This window comes from Zootermopsis nevadensis, unplaced genomic scaffold (assembly GCF_977971745.1).
Source record: "Zootermopsis nevadensis isolate Lab colony 2312 unplaced genomic scaffold, Znev_1.0 Znev_ptg000020l, whole genome shotgun sequence".
Taxonomy (NCBI): domain Eukaryota; kingdom Metazoa; phylum Arthropoda; class Insecta; order Blattodea; family Termopsidae; genus Zootermopsis; species Zootermopsis nevadensis.
This window is the reverse complement of record NW_028259152.1, coordinates 9,211,184-9,236,761: the sequence shown is the minus strand read 5'-3', so window position 1 is coordinate 9,236,761 and position 25,578 is coordinate 9,211,184. Positions and strand designations below refer to the sequence as shown.

At 35.7% G+C, this 25,578-nt stretch overlaps 1 protein-coding gene across 4 annotated transcripts in view; it reads left to right on the top strand.

The window, feature by feature from the left end:
* dve (SATB1_N and homeodomain domain-containing protein dve) overlaps positions 1-12,680 on the top strand; it is a 192,681-nt gene extending 180,001 nt beyond the window's left edge. For all 4 annotated transcript variants that reach the window (XM_087351681.1, XM_022059283.2, XM_022059282.2 and 1 more), the window contains 6 exons: positions 3,423-3,698; positions 4,227-4,346; positions 4,942-5,080; positions 5,470-5,864; positions 6,993-7,194; positions 8,117-12,680. In XM_087351681.1, coding sequence (XP_087207807.1) covers positions 3,423-3,698; positions 4,227-4,346; positions 4,942-5,080; positions 5,470-5,864; positions 6,993-7,194; positions 8,117-8,754 — 1,770 coding nt within the window. In that variant the 3' untranslated portion in view covers positions 8,755-12,680. The remainder of the gene's footprint in view (positions 1-3,422; positions 3,699-4,226; positions 4,347-4,941; positions 5,081-5,469; positions 5,865-6,992; positions 7,195-8,116) is intronic.
* The last annotated feature ends 12,898 nt before the right edge of the window (positions 12,681-25,578 follow it).

The window sequence follows — 25,578 nt, the reverse complement described above, 5'->3', positions numbered from 1 at the left end:
AGTAGGGGGAGGCATAAATGATATTATCTCAGACATGTCACTTGGGGTATATTTATAGGTGGGATTTTGTGGCAAGTGCCTTTGTACTGCAGAAATACAACGTGCAGGTATTATGACGTCGCCTGTTTTATAAATAATAAGTCACTTTTCAGTAAACTAAGATTTGTAATTCATATTTATGGCTGGCTTTGCTTTTGGAGACGATTTTCTGTAATTTTGGTGATTCCGAAGCTATGTAGATTAATAATGGATTTATTTAGAGTTTCGAAGGAACATATTTATAATTTAGGAAAATTATATAACTGCTAATGTCTGTCTGTCAGTTCTCATCTAAAACCTATTTTAGCAGCAGCTTACGAAACTGAATATTTTGCTGTTAAGTGCTACATTGGTATATCTTAGTGTTATTTGTATCCTTCGCTTTATGAACAGTACCAATATGGCGACAATGCGTAATTTTAAGTGTATATAAAATAGCAACATTCATAGCAGGAGCCTGAAATTTTATATGGATTCTTTAGAAATATGCAGCAACTGTAGTAGTGTGAAGCTAAAGACTGTTAGAAATGTTTAGGCAAGGACTGAAGAATAACTGTAACTTCATACGTAAAATTTGTATGGTGGAACGCGTCTACCAGAAGTATTATTAAGACATGTATAATCCTTTGGTACTTAAAAATGCGCATCCAGGGGAATATTCATTTAAGTCCGCTGTTCTTACTAAAGATTAATTTTATTAAACCAGAGATCACTCCAACTTCTTGTTTTTTATTTCCTACCATTAATAATGACAACAGTTACAAATTTCGAGACAAGTGAGAGCGATATTAGTGTCATTAATTATATTTTTTAAAACTTTCCTGTTATTTAAGAAGTTTGAAAAGTGTAATGCTTTTTATTAAGATGATATTTTTTCTAGGCACAAGTGTCACTGTTAATCTAACTCTATTCTTGCGGAATTATCTACAGGACGCATAGAATTTTATAGTACGCATAAAGGTTTTTTTTCATTATATTTGTTAAATATCGTAATCGATATTTATCTTTTCTCAACAATAGCTCAACTTGCACAAATTACTGCATTTTAAGAACTACAGATTTCCTTATAATACATAAATTTTATTATATCGATTGGGAAAAAGTCACTGTTCATTCTGCGTTTAAGCGAATTCCATATTAAAACGTGTGAACTAAATGTCAATTTACTGATCGTTATAGGATGTGATACAAATTGTTACCTCTGCGTTATACAATTACCGAATCAAATGCTAGAGACAAGTCGTATTGAAGTCTGTCGTTTCTCCATGTATATCATTTGTGCGTGACACAATCAGTGAAAACAAACCCATCCTGCCATCTCTTGACACTATAAGCGAACCATTTACAGCATTACTTCAAATTAATTTATAAGACAGTGTTACATTAAATTAACATTACAGTTTTCTTCTATAACTTCTATGACTCACAATATAGAACAACTAAGTTAAACGTATAACAATACAATAAATGTAAATTCAAATAAAAGTTTGTAATATTTTGGCAACTCTGCATATTGTGCATAATGACCATAGAAAACACATTAATGTAGACTTGAATTTCAGCATAGAGAGTTTAGAACTTACGTGTATGTAGGTAAGCCATTGCTCCACGCAGCTCGATGCGCTGTTGTTTGAGCAAGTCGTGTTTAAAATCCGCCTAGGTGGCGCGGTGACGATTTAATCCCGGTTATTAAATCCCCGGTTATATAACCACCGGCTGGCACTTGTACTAAATCAGTGTCTTAATTCGTGCAGCGTCTTAAGACTGCTGCCGCAGTATATCATGCACACTGAAGGAGACAGCTTTCGTGGGAAATTCGTAAACATATACGACGTTTATGTGGATCATAAATGAAACGAGATTTTAATACATATTTCATTTATTCATTCTACGTTCCACATGAGTGCATAAGTGTTTTAAGTTCACTGTTGTGAGATATGAGATTCTTAACCAGTGCTCTGCGACATTTTGAATTCAAATGCTGTTGTACGCATTCAGTAATTTCCGTGCTGGTTTTTATTTAAATGAAAAAATACGGTATATACTCTGTTTGCTTGTTTAGATGGTAACGTATAAAACATGTAAGTGTATTTCTATGGCAACGTGTAATTGATATTGTTAAATATCCATAAGCTGTTTATTCTATTGATCTTAATAGGCAACAGTTAAATTCGCACAACTAAGAAAATTCGTGCTTAGCAAGGATTAATCAACAATTCAATGAATATCTTAATAGCGTGGAGGTTAGGTTCAGCCATGTTTTTTTTAATTTTATCTGCTTCTCCTTGTTATATTTCTTCTGCCAGAATATGTGTGTTTGTACATATATTAATTTTAGATCTTAATATTTTGCCTATTTTAAGTTAATTACAATTTTTTCCTATTAGAAGGGCAAGGCTTATTCCTGCGAGGACCATAAACTATGTTGCTTTTAAGTTACTTAATGCATGTACTATTTTATATTACAATAATAATACGCTAATTACATCAAAAACAGGCCCATATATTTTGAGGCCTCTCTTAATACGAGGCCCAGAGTTACAGATTACGTAGCTTATACATGGAGCCTGCCTTGCTTGTTAGCTGCGTCATATCTCGTTTGCCTAAATGTCCGTCCGTCCGTCCGTCCGTCCGCCCGCCCGCCTTCAATAGCTTCCAAACTGATGAACCGGTTTTTATGAAACTTGGTATGACAGGTTTGCGTTAAAGTATGTCGAGCCATTTCGATTTTTATATAGTATTTTTTGTTTCAAGGGCCACTTTGTATAAGGACCTAAATGAATCTTTAAACACGCGTATATTTAGGTCTTCAAGCATTACTAAGTTTAAAACCCACATTATATAAGTTTATTTTTCTTTTCTTTTCTTTTCTTTCCCTCCCCATCGTTGTGCCGAACATGGAATTACCTTCAATCGAAGCTGTAGATAGACTATCTTTAAACTACACTTATTTTATGTGTAGACTCATCACTGATTTCGAGGATGTTATGTGTCAGACTTCACTCATAGTATATCCGCAAATAGGCACAGATAGCTCCATCTTTGGACCACCCATTATCGGCTGGTAAGTGCGAATTAGAGACGTTAATAATTTCTATGGATACACACAGGTCGGAGAAGTCTAAACCTTGTAAATAATAATAATAATAAGAAGAAGAAGAAGAAGAAGAAACCCTTAAGTGTAGCGACAACTTTTTTGACCTGGGAGGGTAATATTAAGGCGAAAAGACTGGCTATTATGACTATGGCAATGAACTTTCAGGTTCTCTGAAAGCCGAGAGAATTTATTAATCAGCTAAACGTTTATTTACTTCTCAAGAATGACTCCTCCACGGAGTTAATTAGTTACTTTGTTAACGTAACGGACCGTCATTGATCTGCAGATTACACTGTCGCATTTATGTCGGAGTCCTCACTCCGCTCCAGGCAACCATGTTCCGGAACCAAGCGAAGAATGCCGACGGAAGTTTGAACAGTGGTGGACCCTGCAACTGACCCAGCAGCAACACCAACACCACGGCACCCAGCACCATTCGACGCCCCGACCACAGTCCGGCCCCCAGTACAGCCCTGGGGGCAGTAGTCACCACATCTCAACCCCTAACAAATTACTGGATAGGCCACCCTCGCTGCCCGAAAGCGTCCATCCAGCACTGCAGGCAAGTTAGATTGCACTCTTAGTGGCATAATGCATTGTAGACAATTTGTCGTTTGACCGTCTCTTAGCGATGTCTCGGCGAAGGCTCAGTAGTTCGGCGGAAAGCCAGTCGAATCTACGGCTCTCAGATTAATCATTAGAGGAAATATATAAAAAATTAAAATGAGGAGATTGTATTTGTCCTCATGTTTTATGCCAAAAACTATTCAACCGATTTCGATTATGTTTGGTATTAGAAATCACCATAAAATGTCGTCGGATGATTTGATGTTGATACTTATCGGCCCATAATATTTTATGTCAAAGTTAAACGATGCTTCGTAACATTTCTTTTTAATGGCATTTCAAAAGTTGTAACTGTGAAGAAATGACATATTTCCCTTTAGTGCTAACGTATTTTTCAATTTCTCACGCCAGGGGCAACTCCTTGTAGGAAACCTACCTGATAATCAGCGGTTACAGAGAATATATTGCAAATTTCTGTCACAATCTAAAGCAAATTTCAAGTTACGTGTGTTCTGTATTCCAGACTGTTCAGAGTCAGTATCCCACACAGAAGACTCGAATGAGGACGAGTTTCGACCCAGAACTAGAACTGCCCAAACTACAAAGGTGGTTCGCGGAGAATCAGCACCCAAGTCGTCAACAGGTGAGAGTACTGGTCCAACCCTAATGACGTCCAGCATTCTGTATTATTATTAATTGCAGAGTAGATAGCTTTCTTTTCGTCGTACCACAAAGGCAGACAGAGAGAACCTCCGAAATATTATATTAAGGATATTCAATGAAGAAAGGCTAAAACATCAGGCATAATTACAAACTTGTATTTGTTGTAATAGCCATCATTTATGAGAATGTGAACTGGATTGAACTGGCTCAGACTAGATTCTACTGATGGTATTTTGTGAACACTGTTACGTAACGACGAGAAATCTTTTACCCGATTGTTAGTTTACAGATTGTTTCTTGGTTTGTTAGTTGGTTCTCTGATTATGTACTTCCGTTTTGCGTATTTATTAATCGGGCACATCTGTTTGTTTCACAGTTACTTTATTAGTTGTTCAGTGAATTTATTTCTTTTTTGATTACTTAGTTGCCTTATTAATTACTTCAGTGGTTTGTTTTGTACTCAGTTTATTAGATGTATAGTTGTTTCGTAAGTGCTTTGTTTGTAAAGTTGTAAAGTTTGCAAAGTGGTGCAGTAACTCAGGAACAGTTCGAATACGTTCATCTGTGTGTCCCAGATCCAGCAGTATGTGAAGGAACTAAACGGACTGGAATCTAGGAGGGGCAGAAAACCCCTGGACATCAACAATGTCGTCTACTGGTTCAAGAACGCACGTGCAGCGCAGAAACGCGCGGAGTTGCGCAGTGTGGGCCCAGGTTAGTTTACACAACTGTCACCACATGTTTGCGCAGTGATTTTACGTGACTAGAATTACGTCTTTCTTTTATACCAGAAGCCTGCCATCTATCACGATAACGTCATAACTAATCCTTATCAGGGTTAATTAGTATTGCTGCATTTTGTTTTGACGTGGTGTATTTTAGGGTTCCAAGGAATTATTCTCCCATGTTACAGCTACTGTTCTATACCTGCCTCGCCATATCTAATTTTCTCTCATTGCCTCTACCAGTCCGGTTTGTCACAGACCTGTTGTATGGTGTCATGTTCCTAGACCCGTACTGTACATCCCAGTCTCTCACGTTCTCTCTAGCATTTTGTTGTCGCAGGTCAGTGTTACAGTAACCGAGCTGTTGCATATTTCCAGGCCTGCCTTGCCACATTTCCCTCAACGGATATAACAGCAGTAGCCACAGTCCAACCCACGCGGGAAGCTTAATGTTGGGGCAGGAGGGACTTCTGCCCCCGGGTATCAAGAGCCCCAGTACGCCTCTGAACAGCCCCACGCGGGGCCAACTCTTTCTATCAGACCATCAATCAGAAAACTCAAACGACCCGGCAGTGACCAGTGATCAAGAAGACGAAGACGATAATCTACGACTTGACCCAAGAATTGATATTACCGAGCATCGAGGCGACCCACGAGATGACCTCAGGGCGGCAGAGGACAGGGAGCCAGACAGCCCCACTGCGCCCCTGTCTCTCACAACGAATGATAAGGGTAGCACTGGGACGTCACCCAAACCCAGCAACTTACCAGAGGTAAATTTCTGTAAAACTTACCTGTTTTTTATATCACGAAGTTTGTGGCGATGATCAGCGAATTGTTTCCATGGCAACAGCGTTGGCTGTAAAGTCAAGCAATGCAGAAACAGATTGATGGGTGTTTAAAAATAAAGAGCTTAGGTGACTATTTGGATTTAAAGAGAGAGGAAGTTGGCAACTCCAAAACTATTTACCTAATATTAGGATGATGCACGCATGCGGAGAATCAGACAGGTACACAAAATGTCAATCAGAAAATCTTAAAGGAAGATATAACTTGTAGATCTGTATATAGATAAAAAGATAATATTAAAATGGGTTTCACGTGAATAAGGAACTGCCTCACAACAAGGCCATTTGACGAGATTTTGTGAATACGGAAATGAAGTTTCGGATTCTAAAAAGTTCCTTTAACCACCTGAGCATCTGTGAATTTTTCGGTGGATACCAGGGACATACACACCAGTTGCTAATTTGGTAGTTCGTTAAAGGAGTGTTCTCTGCTAAGGAAGAACTATTGGCTTACAACAAACTTCCCGTTAAGATTATACATTTATTAGAAGCAAACTATTCTTTATAAATTTAAATTTTATATTTTTCTGTGTATTTTCTAAATTAGAAATTACGTATTTTTGCAGTTTGACTTCTTCCACACCCTTCTTACTAGAATCTATGAAATACGTGTACTTTTCTTGTTCTGAGGTTTCAAATGGTCCTATAGTAACAATCTCTGATGACGACGATAATGATAGGCGAAATAAAAAGTATTAATGAAATTATGATTGGCAGGGGGGGAAACTTATCCCATTGCCACCGCTAATCCTACACAGACAGCCCTGGAATTAACCACGATCTCTGCTGCGAGAAACCAGTGTCTAACTGCTAGAACTATTGTCCAGCCTCTTATTAGCCAGTTCAATCCAGTTAATATATATCAACAACTAATTTAAGGCCTAGATAGTAACCCCCTCGCAATTAATTGCAACATTTTTTGCATTTGTTACACTTACATATCTGGTTCATCTTATTTGTCATAATTCAGCCAGTTTCAGAATACCAATATCATTTGTGTATTCTTTGTCGTATTTTTCTCCATTCTTTGTACGTTTTGATTTTCTTTTGCAGATGGGTGGGATTAAGCAGGAACCACCAGACGAAATTACATCATCTCTGTCCAGTAACAACAACAATAATAATAACAATAATAGGAATAATAAGGATTGTGAAGAGATATCCGATGTGGATGAAGATGAAGATGATGAAGACCCAGATGATTTAGAGGAAAGGAGGAATAAGGAGGAGATTGACCACGATGAAGAAGAGATAGGTGGGTACAAGTCATGTTAACAGAGCACTGGATATACTGAATGTAAATGTTGCCGTTTTTCAGGTTCTCAGTAATGGCATTATCGCTATGCTGGAATTCCGTCGGATTTACGACTCGCACAGAACGCACTCCGTATTATCCACGCGAAGAGAAGACCGCTGGGAGTAGAATGGGCGTGAAACGCTACGCTGCCCTCTTTCACGAAATATGCATTACCCCAGCAATACCACTAGCAGTTCGTATACACAGTGCAAATGCACTACGGGAGACTACTGGAGTACTGTGTTTGAAATAGGAATAAGCGAAGTGCGCATGCGCATAAAGTTCGTCCCTTTCACCCGTTCCTACTTCCCACTGGACTTCTCTTGCGCGAGGACAGCGGAAGGTAAATCAGCTTTCACGTTATGTTTGGGTGTGCTGTATATAAATATTTTATGCGAGATATTTGAAAAATAAGATTAACTTTTAATGTTAATCTCAAGGAAGAAACTTTTTGTTCGTTAATTTGCTTTCTGTGCCGTAAACATGCCAACAGGTCATATATGTATTAAATCTAACAGCTTTACACTGAGAATTAACACGAACTTGCCGTCAGCTTCGACTGATCGCGAGTGGGTGATCGTATTTCTGGAGTCAGGGACGTTCCTCTTGAAAGTTTCCACAGATTATATTACATAACATTTCCCTTCTGTTTATCTAGTTAACCAAGTTCAAGTTGCTTTTTTATTAAATTCAAACTTATTTTATTATTTTCATGCCTGCACATCTCATCATCCTTGATTTGTTAAACATAATAGTGTTTGATAAGGAATACAAATTACGAAACCTTTTGTTACATCCTCTTTTACTTCCAAATATTTTCCTTAACACGTTGTTTTTAAATTCCCTCAACCTGTAATGGCCCTCATTTGCATATTCCCAGGTACAATGCATCCAGCTAGGATTGGAGATCTAAGCCGTCAACAGGAGAGGCTACATTCCTTTCGTAGCCCTAGCCCTTCGGACATGATCGTGGCAGCTCGGGGTCCACCCAGTGGGGGCCCCCCAAACCTAGACCGCCTAGCAGCAGCAGGCTTTCCTCTGGTGCCCAATTCAATGTTCTCTCATAGCATCATGTACATGAGTCACTACATACCTAGCTTAGCCCACCAGCACCACGGACATCATGGCCTCGGACCAGCTACGCCACCCTCATCCTCCGGCGGTCTCAATCTGTCTGCCCTAGCAGCTTCAGCAGATGAAAGAAGGAAACGAAATAGAACATTTATAGATCCAGTAACAGAAGTGCCAAGACTAGAACAGTGGTTTTCTCTCAATACACACCCCTCACATAACCTGATTCTCAAGTACACGGAGGAACTGAACCGAATGCCGTATCGACAAAAATTTCCAAGATTAGAACCAAAGAACGTGCAATTCTGGTTTAAGAATCGAAGAGCTAAGTGCAAACGACTGAAGATGTCGCTGTTTGAGACGCCGCAATCGGCAGCTGTATTAAATCATCATCAACTGCCATATCATCAGTCACCAGGTAGTGATCCTTTGCATAATAGAGATTAATTATTGTTTTAAGACGATGAGAATGTAATTTACAAAGACTTTGATGATATGACCCTTCCCCTTCCTTCTTCGTTTTGTTCGTGCATATCCATTTTTTGGAAGGTTTGTGCTTCTGGGTTGGATTTATTTTAAGTTTGAAAGAAATCAGTGAACAAAAGCTGTTCTTTCGTCTCTCAATAATTATAATTCTTTGTGGCTTTACAACGACAGAAGTTGTAGCCATCAAGGAGACTTTAAAATTTAAATGAGCTAACTCGATGAAAGAACAAAATAGTGGTAAATAATCTTTTAAATGGTACCTCAATTTCCATAAAAAAAATCATTAGTTCATGAAGTGTCATTTTTGGTTGTTCTGAAAATCTTGACTTAGCCAGGGGTGTCAGAAGTATGTGACACAAGAGGGATATTTGGCCCATTTAAATACATCGCTCCGTTTCTTAGTGTTTACATCTTCAGATTTAACCTGTTTATTGCCAATTATTGTGCAACAGGCTGTAACAAATTGTAAGGCTGATTCATAAATATTAAATAACACTTAGCAAATATATGTCTGCCAAGAAGATAAAATGGAGAAATTACTGAAAATGAAAAAAAAATTGCATATTTTAATAGACTTACAGAAATTATGCAACGTAGGAAACCAGCCAGATCAAACTCTTTCAAACCTAGTAAAATCTTTCTGAAGGTTAACTGCTATAAAAGGATCAGAAATTATTAAAAATAACATATTTTGCATGGTTTTGCTATCTTGCAATAATAAAAAACAGGAAAAAAAACACCTCTAATCATCAGTCAGATCATCATATCATGACCTGATATAACCTGTGATTTCAGCTTTGTTGGTTAACTGGCAACCAAAGGATTTTGCTCTTTGAAAATCTTCATATCTAATTGAAGATAAAATATAAGTCGTTTGGTCGTGCTTCTGGACTATTTCTTGTAGAACAGCAGTAAGGAGTGTTTATACTGGACATGTTGTGTGTTGACAGATTTATTCATTAAGATTTCATTAATTTTTGGGATTTGTTTTGTTGATAGTCTATTATTGTTCAAAAGATTCGTTGTGTTTTCTTTTAGGTAAGAAGCAACATTTGTAAGTAATATTGTGATTAATTTTATCATGTAATTGAGTAAATGAGGTGGGAGAGCTCAGGTGATTGGCTACGGATTGGATAGACTGAGTTCTGTTCCCAGCAGAGGGTGATGGAGAACGTAAGCTCCTCTAAAATGTCAGTCAGTACCTACCATTTTGTATGATTCAACATTTCAGAAGACAGACTTCTTTAGTTTTCATCTGTTTATCCTGAAGCTAGTGAGAATTTAAGACATATTATGTTTTGTAAGATTTGAGGTTTTCACAGCGATGAATATGAAGATTTCTGTCTTCTGGGTTGTTGCGCTGTGTAGTCTGGTCGATGTTAACCAACGTTTCACCATACTACACGACGCAACAACCCATAAGACAGAAATCTTCATATTATGTTTTGTTGTAGAGATTTTTCTCTTTGCTGCCATATTTAGATCATCTCTGGGGCATCAACCAATATCTTCCTGGGGATAAAGTGGCTAGAGAATGAACTCACCATTTATGTTCATCTAACGTCAATTTTAAGAATGATCAGGTCTTTGCCTCTAGTTTCTGTCTGTATCCTTACGCTCAAGTGAAGTGACACATTTACCTCTACAGTTGCCTGAATTCTTTAATCAAAAAAAGCATTTTTAATGTTACCATTTTCAAAAAAATATATACTTCAAAACATACAAAATTTGCTACAGGTGATAGTTATAATGGGCTTTGGCATTAATTTCATATTATTTCCCAAATAAGATTGTGTGATGGCATTGTGTAGTATTAATTATTGTAATTATAGCAATAAATGTGGACCGTCTGAATCATTATGAAGGGGGAAGAGGTATGGTATAAAGCTATGGAAAATTTCATATTTGTAATTCATTTATTTTGAATATGATATTCTTTACCTCAGAGTTAGTCCGATGCATGTGGTAAGAAAAAAAATTTATAAGATGACGATGACGACTATACTGTTTTCATGGCGACCACAACCTGTAACCTACCTGTGATTTGTGTTCTTAAGGAAAGAAAGTTTGAGGTTAAATTAATACTTTCTCACCATTCAGTACTAAATCTACACAGACAAAATATGCATTGTTGTACCATGGCACTTTTTTTTTATATTATTTACTCAAAATACTCTGTCATGTCCTCTTGTTATCCTGGATTCATTACACCAATTAATAATTTACATATTCATCAACTTAACCTAAATATAATTTTGTATTTGCCTTTAATGTGTACTTATACTTATCCTACTGAACTCAGAAGAACAATGCAACTAAATTATTATACTTTAATTTTCATGATCCTTACAGATCTGTTGTCGTACCTATATTGTGATAAATATTGTCACATTTCTTGATGAGGCATACTGAACAAAAAGACACAAAACTTAACAGAGAGTGGAAAGGTGTGTTATAATTTTGAATAAACATATTTTTATAGTCGGTTCTTTGCAATTTTACATATGTAACTGGCCTTAAATTTAACTATTCAGGGTGGAGATGGAACAGTTAACTTTTTATATCACTAAGCATATAATTTCACAGATTTAAATCTTGTATTAATCAAGTGTAAGATACAGCTTTAACTCCTTTACTTCAACATTCTCCAGTAAAATTTGTGGGCATTAATCAAATCTAAATTTATGTTCCATACACGCATTTGGTATGATAAGCCATTTATGAGAAGACTGACAAAATTTTAATTCTTCTTCATTTAAGTAGATGTTCATAGGCTACATTACCAATACAGATAAAAATTAAATTATCTTTATAACTTTAATTGAAAATTTATTATTAGTTTATGGGATAATTTCTACCTTGTTTTATGCATTCATTTGATACACTTTGTGCAAGGAGCATATTAAAATATTGAAAAATCAATTTTACATCAGAATAAGTAAAAGAGAAACTGGCACCCATTATAATCTTCCATCAAACAATTTTTTTACAGGTCTTCCAACATTCTGTTTGCTTGTAAGGTATCTTTGGGAAATCATTTTTTAAATAATTTTATCACGGTCCACGGTTATTTTTCATATTTCAGATCATTGTGAAAGATAATTCTTACCACTGTCTTATAAAATTTTATTCGAGTATCAGTAAGATTTCTACATTTACAGTTACTTTTTATATTATCTCTTATTCTCTGGAACTTAATTAATTTAGTCCCAATGACCTTGATTTTCAAATATGATATTTAATACCTAACATACTGAATTTCAATGACTTGGTCTATTGAATTATTCTCTGTCACTGTCATAATATCAAAAATAGGTCATGAATGTGAGTAAATTTTATTATTTAAGCAAATATAAACAATAAATTACAAACATCATACTTCTGTACCCCATTAAAATGTCTGAAGTATTGTTATAACCAATGTACTTTTTATATTCATGTTGATATAGTATTTTCAAGTACATGGTTTAATTTACTATCGAAATATATTACATAAGCCATGTAGTATACATATCTGCTTGTAAAATTACAGGCTTTTATGACATGAGATTTTAAAAAGTGCGCTAAAACAATTTGTGTGGTTTATAATTGTCTTCTGTTGCTGGTTCAACTCCCTTAAAGTTTTCGAATTGAATTGTTCTTACTGGTTAAGAATGTTTAAGCATTATATTTAATAATAAGCTGTTGTAAATATTCTAGGTTATGTCTCATAATAATTGAAGAAAATGAGTTGGATTCAAAGTCAAATACAGACAACTATTTTATGCCACAAGTGCATGAAAATAAATACCAAAGATTGTCTTTTATAAATAAATAAATAAATGTAGCAAAAATGTATATATGTAGATAATAACGAATATAAGATATTAAAATATGTATTGATTGAATGATGAAACAAGTTATTTGAAAAATTAGGTTTAAGAAAGCTGTAAATATAAATGCATTGAAGGATTATAAACTTCGTGAATTAGAGTTACCAGAAGCTTATTTAGTTCAAATACGTTTTGAACAGAATTGTCCTGATCATAGTTATCATACTGTCTGAGTCGCAGAAGGTATTTGACAATGTAAACTCAGGGATTGAGGTTTGAGGGCTTGAATTGTATTCCAGGTAAGGATGTATGTCTGCATTTTCTGTTGTGTCATTCTGTTTGGGTACAGGCCTTATAATGGGTTGATCAAAACAGCTCTGTCAAAATACTCAGTATTAATTCTGATTTCAGAGGCATCTACATAACCTTATTCATTAAAACAGGAAAATAATAAGAACAAGAAAGAACAAATGTTATATTCTTCTTACCTTCATCAAAACTAAATTAAACCACTTTTACACTGATACATCCAGGTCTTGGATCTTTTTATAAGTATAAAGAAAGTTAATGTAAAATACGATTAATATGCCTATACGCCCAATATAAATAAACCAAAATTAAAGTATTACAACTGTTATAGTGGACCCCTTAATATGAAATGTAATTGAAATACATTTGGTAGGTTAGGAGAAAAATAAAAGGATGAAGAGATATATGCTGTCTTATTGTGCCCTTTAATTTTCCTGATACAATATATATTTTAACATGTATTTGCAATCATATTTTCACCATTTAATGTTTTATTTTCTCTGCATTTAACTCTGAATTATAACGAGTGTTTTCATTAGTTATATCTATTCTTAATCTAACCTACAAAACAGCATTTGCATCATTTACCGAATTTCCAGAATACCTTAAATTTACCCACAAATACGTCTTTAATTAGTCAGGCAGGCAATCCTTTGTGAGACGGAAGGTATATTAATTTTTGAACAATCTGTAATAAACATCGAAAGTGAAAATCAGATTAATAAAATCAAAATACAGAGTTATTGGAATTGTTTTTGTAAACAATCTTTTAAGTAACTGAGTGTGTAACACATACGAACACAGAGAAAATCAACAAAATATCGGAAGTGACCGTTATGAGAAATAAATGAACATCGTGTTTCCGGAAGTCAAAGAAATCATACTTAATGCATGTCACCGGAATGTTTGTTTGTGTTTTGTGCAATTTACATCGGTCGACTGGATGCTGCAGTATTTTCATGGTTTATTTAAGGTCACTGTATCAACCGCAGAAGATATACACAGCTTTAAACGATCGATTTTACCAGGTATGTTTACAAATAGCGAAAGTGTATATTAACACAGTACCTTGGAGTTGTTTATCGAATATTTATAAAGTTTCTAATTTTCCGAATTAAGTATGTCAATATGACACTGCGACAAGATTTTATTAACTAGTTAGGTTGTGCTATTAGTTTTAAGTACGATCAGAATTACGAAAACTTGTGTAAATGTTAGTTAGGTTGTGCATCAACACTGCAATTGAAATATTAATTGAAACACTGGTGGCACGTGATCATGGTACTGCCGAGTTATTTCTTGAAATAGGTACAAAAAATTAAATTGTAAACTGAAGAAATTTGTAGTTGTATTATAATAAAATTTATTGAATGGAGGGTTAAAATTATTTGTGACTTTTACTTCGTTTAGGCTGTTTAATACCATGATTTGACTGTGTCACGACTGTTTAAAATGTAACTCCGATATATGTATCAGCGGGTTGTGTAGATGTCAAAAGTAAAACACGAATCGGAGACAGTGAGACGTCTAATTGATGCCGCATTGTAAATACCTTCTTTGAAGTAAAATACGGAACACATATATGATAAACTGAAGTAGCGATTAAGTGTTGGACAACGAATACAAACTCTTTAAAGATGATTTATACGTAAATACATTAAATTATAATTTGTATATTTTATTTCTTAGTAACTATTCGGGAATTTAACCTGCTTTAACCTCCTTGTGTTAGTCAGTTGTCTCCATCATCAGCTTCCTGATGAAGGAGGCATCAAGGACCTCTGAAACGTCGGTAAATTACACGACGCAACAACACAGAAAACAGCATCTTCTAATTCTCCTGTTTCCACAAAAACAAAAACTTGCCTTTGGACACGATACTGAACCACTTCTGACAAATCCAAATCGATATTAAATAAGAGTTTGACATCATAATAAAAGGTTTATCATTAAATTCAGTATAATTTCTTGCCAGTAAATTTTTCATTGCTATAAACTAAAAATCTTGACATGAATATTTAATTAATGAAGTATTATAGAAGATTCACCTCCAACATTCTTAAGGCCTGTGGCTTAGCTAACAGGAGTTACAGCTCATACAACTTTCTTCTATCCTCGTCTTTCCGTCTTCTTGTATTCCGACTGCATTCTATATAATCGTTAATCTTTCTTCTTCATTTCTTTAATCCCTGGTATGATGAGGCGAAGCTCCCTTCCTCATTTGATCAAGTAATTAAGAGTCCCACTGGGGCGACCCTCCCTTATAACTCCCTGCTCGTAAATTTCTCCCTCATAATATCGTATTTTGGTACTTTTACATCATATTAGAAAATTGTGCTTTCGAATATTGGCCCTGAAGCTGACTATCCAAACGGAAGTGTTCTTGCCTTTTACCAGCTACGCCACTCAGAATCGGAATAATATATAAAATAGGTCACGACAGCGTCATTGCATATCCACTTCATTCGTCAATATAATGCACTTCCCATTTGCCGTTACCTCAACTATGTATTTCACCAGTTGTCTGCAATTAATCTAACTACATCGCACAGCCTCTTTCTCCAAAATTTGTTCGGATAGTCAATAGTTTTAGAAGCCTAATGTTGATTACCGTGTTTACCTCTTACCGAACCATGTCTTTAACCAGCACAATCCATCCGAAACCTCACGTCACAGTTTTCTAAGATGGTCCGATAAGAGGTAAACATGGTAATCAACATTAGGTTTCTTAAACTATTGACTTTCCAAATATATATATATATATTTATTTATTTATATGTGTGTATATACCAGGGGTCCGCAGTGGCCGCGCTGTCAGAGGCGTGGGCCTTGTGCCGCTTGGTCACTGGGACCGTGGGTTCGAATCCCACTCAAGCAATGGATGTTTGTCCGCGTTGTTCTGTGTTGTGCTGTTCTGTGTACAGGTAGAGGCCTTGTGACGGGCCGATCCCTCATCCAAGGAGTCCTACCAAATGTCTATAGATTGAGCCAACGAAAAGTTGGGACCCGCAGTGCTCAGGCACTTGAAGAACGGATATATACCACATGTCCTTCACCTTGAATTTCTAACTTGTATGAATTTTTCACTGACCTCATAAGTTCTACGTACCTTGCATATTTTATCCTCCTTAATTTAAGCACCTTAATAATATTTGGTAGATAAATTTATTAATTAATTTTTATTATTACAATGGGTGATACCGCGTTTTTACAAAACTGCTTCCACTAACGGGCCCACTGTCCATTCCCAAATATTAAACGAAGGTTAACATTATATTGACAGGGAAAAATAGAAAAACTCCGAGGAAAACACGTTTAAGTGCCACTTTGTCAATCGCAAGTCCTACATGGGCTGACCGGGGCGCGAACCTGGGTATTTTCAGTCAGCGACTAAGCACTTGTGATTAATTACTTTGAATTAATTCGACTGTTTAGTGTCTAGATTATAAGTTTATTTCACGTTTTCTTGTTTACATTTGAATCAAAATTAGTTTACTTTTCTAATTACTTGGGTTGTGAGGCTAAAATGTGATCACATAACCATTAACATAACAGTAAATTTGAAGTAACTATTAACTTATTTAGGCATGTTAAAATATTTAATTATGTAATAAGATGGTTAACATTACATTAATATAATTTAGTAATATCTTGAAGCTTGTGGTTATACTCCATGTTAAGTGGGTCTCTTGTCATCACACACATTAATGGAATTTTTCGTTATATTAAAGGCAGATAATTTCTTTACTAGCTGAGTGCAGTGTCAGAGTATCTAAGGGCTATCATCCACGGAATTAGGTAGTTAGTTAGTTAATACTATGTGTTAAAAAATATATTGTGATTATTGTGTGCCCATAAGTTTTAATTTCCAGATATTTTCTGAAATTTATACGATAATTCACTTCTGTCTTTTACGGTTAAGTCATCACAACTGACTTACTGAGCTACTGTCAGATCGTATGAGAAACCATGTTCGCTTTGGTGGTTGAAGCAATCCGAAGTACACATAGTCTTAAGAAACGGCCACAATTATATTTATGAGTGAGCTTAAAACACTGCCATAATGGTTATGCTGTCACATGTCGAAATTCACGATGTAGTAGTTAGGATTTCTGTTTCATACACAGAGGAGTTTCCGGGGACCCAGAGACCCGTTTTCCTGAGAGGTTCTCCCGTAGTTCGTTTTGAAATATACATTCCCATGCTGCCGGTTTGAAGTCTACCCTTGTCTCAAGAATTGTTTATCTGTGAGATTCATTAATCTTGAGTTTTAATTTTCTAACCTAAGAATATCTGTTTATACCCTCAACTCCATGCTCTGGCCGCGTAAGTCTTCGACTTACAGCAATTTTTGTAACCCCTCTCCTCCCCCCTCCCCCCATTTCTTCTCTTTTAGACACTAATCCCAGTTCGTTCTGCCCTTCTTTCCGCAATGTGTACTTATTCTTCTTAATCTATCAGAATTCCAGAGACGAACTGGCTTTTTATTATCACATACTATGTAATTCGTTTCTCTCCACGCACACGTTCGATCTATGGGCTATTCAAAGAACTTTAAATAAGTTCTTTATTAAGTGTCTGTACTATAAATTATCTGAACAACATAATTTTTGTTATACTCACTTCATAATAACGTCTACAAAACATATTCATTTATTTACTAGTAGGTTCGACGTTGTCAACATCTCAGACTGCTTAGCTTTGAATTATGGGATAATTAATTGGAAGGGTGTACTTTTTGAAGTACGCTGAAGTTCCAAAGGCACTCTTTACGCAATATCAAGGGCAATGACTTTAAAAGGGCAACCATAGTCAAAAGAACTGTAAAAATGGTGTCAAAGACAATAATGGTATCCAAGGTAATTTATACAACAATGTTATCTGCGGACATCGTTGCACCAGTGCGATGAAAGACGATGTAGACAGAGATGGACGAGCCCATAAGATGTTCTTTGATTACGATAAATATTAAAGAGCATCTAATAATTGTTGTGTTGACTGAGAAAAACCACCCTCCTTGTGGATTGACCATGTATGTCTTTCCGTCAGACTGTCCGCATCAACAAACTCCATTGTTGGAACCAATTTTTGGTCGACAATGGTACCTCGGATCACATAAGCAAAATCGATCTAAGGTAATTGTTGTAAGAAGTTTGAGTTAATATCAATGCAATAATGGCCTAAAACGCGTCAATCACCTCGGATAACATTACAGGAACAATGAAATATGTGATGCGGCATGAAGAATCCCTTTGGAATTTTGTGCTGTGAAGATACGCCTTCTTAATCATGTTAGCGTCCAAAATGTTTCCTTGAAAAAACTTCGATAAGGTGTGGTGTATTAAAGAGCTGACAATAATAAATAATTTCTGACTCTGGATCGTTACCTTTAGTATAACTGTGTTTACAGTTTACATTTGTCTGTCGTATACATCGAGGTCAGTCAGAAATGTAAAATAATGAAGTACGGTAAACGTTCAGAATGTGCCCTTCATAGCCATATTTTAAACACTATTTTTTAAATGTTAGTAAGCCACGTTGTGCGACCTGTTGAATGACACAAACATTTGTTAGGTATTTATAGGATTATACAGAAGACCACGAAAACCCATATCTCGACGTGGATTCTAGCCCGCCATCAAATCGTTCCAGTAATTTAAATCCATGCGGATCTTGAAAACCTAGCTACCGAGATGACCTCTTTCTGAAGATGGCTGTCTGCTGGGATATTACGACGTATAGTCTTGTAGAAGTTTTCCGAAGTATCAGAGATGCTTACAGCCTCCATCATCAGGGCCAACTTCTACCAGACGGCGCAAAAACCCAGAAGACAGCCATCTTCATACTCATCGTCGTGAGAACCTGAAATAACACCTATTACATTGTTGTTTATATTGTGTATTTAGTTTATTGAAATTGCATGACGTAGCAAGTCATAACGTAAAAGTTTATTTGAAATTATCTCAGCACAGTATATTTTAAGAACAATTCGATTTAGGAATGGCTACTTTAGGTAGATGGTCAGAAAGACCGAAACGGTCCGACACTGGTAAGTTTTATTGAGGGGGGTGGAGTGTGGGATAGCTAAGTCCCCCCTTCCTCCGGAAATGAAGCGTATTAAAGAAGCAGAAAGAATTAAACCCCTCGCGATTAGTGACAAGACTCGTCTTCAGAGCGCATCACTTACATTCATTTCAGAGTGCCACGGGCAAGAGTGACGTATGATACTACGCTCTGAACTGAGTTCGTGTTCTGCTGTTAGCAATTGCGAAGCGTATTGTCTGAAGTCATTGCCCCGTGAACCCGTTCAACTCAGACCACTTCACGGTAATCTATATCCAACTATAATGCTGTTGTTTCCAATTTCTTTGTTTCCTAAGTGATAAGAAGATGCCCCTGTGTCCATGCTACTTGCATTGTAGGAGTATGCTAATCATGGAGGCCTCTGCACGCCAGGATTGTATAAAGCAAGAACTCTACATTTTATATTAAAACACCCAGAGTGCTAGGTCAAATATATCTGGTTTTTCTGGACTTGTTCCACCTTTAAGTATTCTAAAACGAGACCAATAAGCTTCTAGAGTTGGCTCTGCTTCCAGGGATTCGGATTAACTCATTCTATCGGACCCAACATAACAGGTATTTTTGCCTGAAGACATGAGCACAGTCAACTCTCGAAATGATCTGTTTTAGAACATTTAACGATGAAACAAGCTCAGAAATACGTCAATATTAAATATTACACACCATAATTAAAGCTCTTTAGCATTTTATTACGGTGAGGTGCTGTTCTAGCCCCACGTCTGGCCTCTAGCTTGAGGACCACCCCTTGTCCGCTTCCAGTGTCTGCTTGTTCTGTTTGCAGCTTTCATCCACGTCTCGAGTCTCGAAACCTTCTCCTACAACTTCAATATAAGGACGCCTCATTTCGTGATGACGAGGGACTGTCAGTATAACAAGAATGAGAGCGAACATATCTCAGTTGATAGCATCTTTCTTCGAGTAACCAATAATTACAGTTTTCTTTTTAATGAATTTAGGACGTTGAGACACAACTCAGATATAAACCACTCTTCATTTAACAAGTGGGATTAGATTCCGGTTTGCTTTGTGGCTTTTCCACCCCACCGCTTCGCCATTCGAGCGCTTTTTTAGGGTTAAGTTACTGACTCTTTCCCCTCACTCTACACTTCTTCCCCTTGGTTCAGAATGAGATGACGAAAGAGATGTACTGTATTCGTCGCGAAGGGAGAAATTCAGAGACGCAGTTCATTGTGTAAAAACAAATTGAGAACTTCGCATTCACTAGAAACAGTAGGAATTTCATATTTATTCTATAAACTCTATAAATATTTATCGTGATAGGCAAGCTTTAAATCTGTGTATGTATTTGGCATTGTATGAAATTTTACATAAATTAGAACTTTAATGTGTAGTAGGAGAATTTATAAGGACCCGAAGATGGTTGTCTTTTAGGTTGTTGCGCCGTGTAGTCTGGTAGAAGTTTACCGACGTTTCAGAGGTCCATGCTGCCTCCATCATCAGGGCGCATTACCACGAAAACATCAAATCCCACATAATAATCTTGCACATCTTAGTATTCCTTATATTCTTGTGTAAATGTACTTTTGTTTTCTCATGTTCATGTCTCTATAAGAGACGTTAAGACTAGTTTAATCGATGTTTTATTTGTACTTCATCTATTTCTTTAAGTAATGGGCGATCCTATGCACAGGGTAAGCGCGCTTCTGTTCCTTTCACAAAATTGTGCCCCTTAACGTATATTGTAAATATTTTCTCTTTTAACAAATTAAGTAACTCAAAATTTCTTAATAAGTTTTTAGTTTCTTATCTGATAAATAACTTCGTATCTTTTATGGAACCCGAATGTTTATTACCGTGCTCACCAATGGACTCGTCCCAAACTCGTTGAACCATTTCAACCTACACTCTTTCCTTGCCTTAAATGCATTTTAATATTAGGTTTCCCATGTGGTCACTTCTGTTTTGCTTTTCCGAAAAATGTTTTATATCATTTCTCGTTTCTTCCGTTTGTACTACACTTTCCTCCCACACTATTTAATTTAGTTGTGCTAATATTAATGAAGATTACTAATCACAAAGATTATCTATGTATAATTTTCTTTATTCCCTTATTAATCCACATTAATAGGTTCCAAACATTGTCCTCAGAATTCTTAATAGCACGTAACCTAACCTAACCTAACTTAAACCCCTTACCGTAAGAAATAATACGTTATGAAATGTCATAACCACGGAATTAGATGCAGGTCACTGTCATCTTAACACTCTGGCCATTGTCCTTCTGGTATAAGTCTACGTTTTTACCTGGGACATCTGGAAGTGACTGCGAAATAAACATACGTGAATTTGCCAGTAACTCGACGCTAATCGTCCATGTCTTTGCTAGTTCCTTGCTAGGGCTGTCACGAGCGTTTAACATGTATTGAGAGGATTATAATCATTATATTTATACGGATATTTTGCCTTTAGAAATAGAACAAAAGTGTAAGCATTTCATAGAGACGCTAGAAGCACTAAGGACCTAAAAGATGAAAATTTCTATCATCGAATGTAAAAATCCATCGTTATTATCTTCTGGTATTGGAGAAAAGAAGAGATTTTCCAGTAATTATCGGACAGAAATTAAAAGGATTAAATCTGTTCCGAAGCTCGAATGTAGTTATGGTAGAAAATAAAGAGGGAGTTGAGTTGAATTGGACACGAAATTGCCTCCCTAAATCCCCGATTAATTGCATGTAATGACAGCCACTTTTATTCTTATGTTATTTCATTGTCTGTGACGATCTTTATTCAAAACCAAACCAAAGTGTAAAGCGTTCATATTTTTTGGACTTTTATACACGTTAATGTGAACTGAAACTTTAGAGGTTTAACTGAATAGTTCATAATATTTTTCACACATATAAATGTCATTATACTTTAATGTAAGATATTGAAACTTTCCTTAGATATTGTGTTTGAAATAAATACTTGTAATTACATTTGAGACGTAATAAGTTTAAATTTTTAGTAGTGTTCATAGTATCCAGTAGTTAATCACCATACCAGAAGCAACAATTTACGTATTTCCTCGATTTTAACACGCCATCAACTGTAAGAAGCATTTTTGATAAAGAAATATGTTTTCATGAAAATATAAGCTATATCGATTCTTAGACAACATTAAATGTAAGACGTACCCTGGTTCCCGAAAATTTAAAATGTGAAAAAGTGCTTCTTATAATCGAGGAAATACGGTACGTCAGAATGACTTAGTATTCTGGAAATAGGTAGTAACATGTCTTCCTCACCAGACAAAGATTATGTTGCCATGACTCGACTTTCTGCAAGTAGATGGTCGAATTTTTTAGCTACAGATTAATGGTTCTATTATCATGACTTGGCAAGCTCGTTCTGAAAGCAGGTAACACTATACACTCCATACAAGTTGCAACATTAATGCCACAGTGAACTTTGTCGCTACAGACCCCACTTAATACGTACCACGTATTGATGATACTGTTAAGGCAAATGTATCTTTAAGAGACGTATCATACTTTTTGAATTACTTAGGACATGGGATAACAAAGTTTATGTTGCCGTTATTTTAAATATCAAAAGTTATTTACATCAAAATCTTTTGCATGAAATTTATTTGAATCTAAATTTTGTATATAAAACAAGCATTATAATTATTATATTAGTAAACAGTATAGCGATGTATTAAAATTCAACGGTGAGTAATTCCTCTCGTATCTTAATCCCCCACCCTCTCTCTTATTTTCCTTCTTCCCCTTTGTAGTATTATCTTATTCCCTCATTTCTTCCTTATTCCTTTCCTGTTTCTTTAATCTGTCCGCCCTATCGCCATTCCTCCTCCCCTACATTCCTGCATCAGCTCCGCACCTTATCTACTTATTCCTTTCTTCCATCCTTTCCTCATTTAATCTCCTCAACATTCTTTATTCCTCTTTGCTAACGTAGCCATCTTTAAACTCATACGTTACTTCAAATCGTCTAAAACCAATCATTTGAATATGCCACATTTGTTTCTTAAAATTAATTTCATGGACTCGCATTAAACAGGACTGTATCACCATATCCCATTAATAATGTACACCCATTACAAAAAACTATAATAAGATAAATTCATAATTATAATTATGGAATAAAATAAAAAATAAGGGAAAACATTCATTCCAATTACATTGCACTGTTCTATGTTATATCGAAGCCTCCTGAAATTAAACAACCTTGTATAAAATTACTCTTTGGTATTCCGCACAGAACAATTTGCCATAGAGCGTCACTGCTGAAAATGTTCTGTATTAGCCTATTAAGTATTAAGTTACATGTAATGAAGTTTTCCGCGGGCGTAAGCGTCTATTTCTTTCGCACAGGAAACTATTTGTTTAAAAATACAAGTAAGTAAACATAAAGCTCGCTCTTATATAATATAAATATATAAACGGTCGCATCTGGAGAAAAGAAAGCATTAATAAACTTTCCACTGTCTTTACCATGACGACATAACAAACTAATATAGAAGTAGCAAGTTAGATGCTTGTGACACTCGAATATCGTATATTTTAAGATAAATTATACGTATATTTACTCTTGGCACACCATAAAAAAACAAGTTGAAGCTGTTGTACGGGTTCGGAATATAAATGTGTAAGCGTATTGCTATGAAAGCAGACGGGAATTAAAACTACAAATTTTCTCCTCATGTAATTAAGTGCTGTGTAATTTTAACTCATTAAGTTCAAGTTTGTTGTTCAACATTTTCTTTTATAAACACTTTGAATCTTTGTAATTTCCTCAATAAGAAATCAAATTTCATAAATATGCAAAATTTTAAAAAAATATATCTGTTACCACGGTCTTGCCCAACACAGTAGTTTGATCTCTGACAGGGATTTAAATAGAGTTTACCGAAGTTCTTCCGATTCTAATAAAGATTGGTAGTACATGAAGATAACCACACACCTTAAGCCGGTGCTGATGTCAGAAAGTCCTACTACAACAAATTTGTTCACATAATAATAGCGTAGTATAAGGAATTTTGCGTCAAACAGAAGAGCAGACTCACTGTTAACGGTGTAGACTGTAAGCAGGCAGGTCTTAACGTCTGTTAACCTGTGCACGTCTTATAACCGGTAGCCAAAGGAATAGAATCAACAAGGAAATATAAGAAGATTTTTTTTTCATAATACCAAAGCTCCGGATAATGAGGTTAATCCGATTTTTCCAATTAAAAACGACAAACTTAGGCATTGTATGTTTCTCTCCCTCTTTTAGACGATATTAAATTGAGTAGATATCCTTCTTTAATGAAGTAAAAATGTGTATATGTTTAATCTTGCGATGCAGCATCTTGCAAAAGGAACCTCAACTCCTTTGAGAAAGTCGAAGAGGAAATGTGGATTTCAGTCTCGCGTTTTCACGTTAATTATTTGTCATTTTGTATTATAAATGTTTATATTCGTAAAATCTCTTTTTAAAACAGTTTATTTACGTCGCAAGACGGGCAAAACATGATCGCGTGCATTTCTGGTAATCCGAGCGGATAGTTTCCTCTTATGTTTTATCTTAGTTTTCTTTCATACTTAACAACCATTCTTCCTGTCTTTGTTTGTTTATGTTCTTTCTTCTTACTCTCGCATTTTATTCTTCTCATTTTTTCTGTGTTGCTTCTTATCTCCTGTCCTTCTACTCTTCTACACCTAATTGTTTGCTTCATTCTTCTTATTCCTTCATTTGGTCTTTTATTCTTTATTTATCTATTAGTTTAAAACATTATTTTTGTTTGTTTCTTTTTTACTTTATTAGCTCTTTTCGTCTTTCAGTACTCTCATTTCTTTAATTTCGTCTTTATTATTCTACCTTTGTTTCCTATTTACAAATATTTATGTTTATTTCTGTTTTGGCTAATATTTTGTTTCCTTCTTTACTTTTTTATCAGCTTCCTTTACTCTTCTATGATTAGCTTCGTTTTATCTTTCTCAACGCTCATGACAGTCATTTTTGGACTAATATGAGTGAAGTTATTAAAATTTATCTTTTCGTATTCTTGTTTCACGTAATATTATAGGTTATACACCCAAGGCCAGTATAAAATTCAAAGTCAATAAACTGAAATGTCACAAACCTTGCTGTTAAACCCATTATAATGGATCACTGTTTGTGAATCACTTTGCTAAACCATGGAAACATAACAAGGAATATCAGATATCATTCCATACTCAAGACTCGAAGCTATGAACAAAACCTCGTCGCCTTAAGCTACAATAATTCCAGGTCTTCATCTCCCTCACAGCAACATACATTGCTCCTGTGAATCCGATAACATGCAATACAGTTTCTAAGCAAGTAGCTTGTGACAGAAACTTAACAACTGTCCCCTCTCCTTCGCTTGCACCGTATCACAAGGAAACCAAAGTGTTTGGGAGGGGTGGGGGGAGCAGCGGTTCATTATCTTCCCATAGCTTAACACCAAGTTAAGGTAAAACTTGTAACTAAGAAAGCGCGAACAGATACAGGAACCAGAAACAGAGGTGTTTGTGTCTTCCAACTTTGGTGCAGGTTTCAAGACAACAGTCTTCCGTTCGAGAAACAAAACTCGATTCCAAGACGCAAC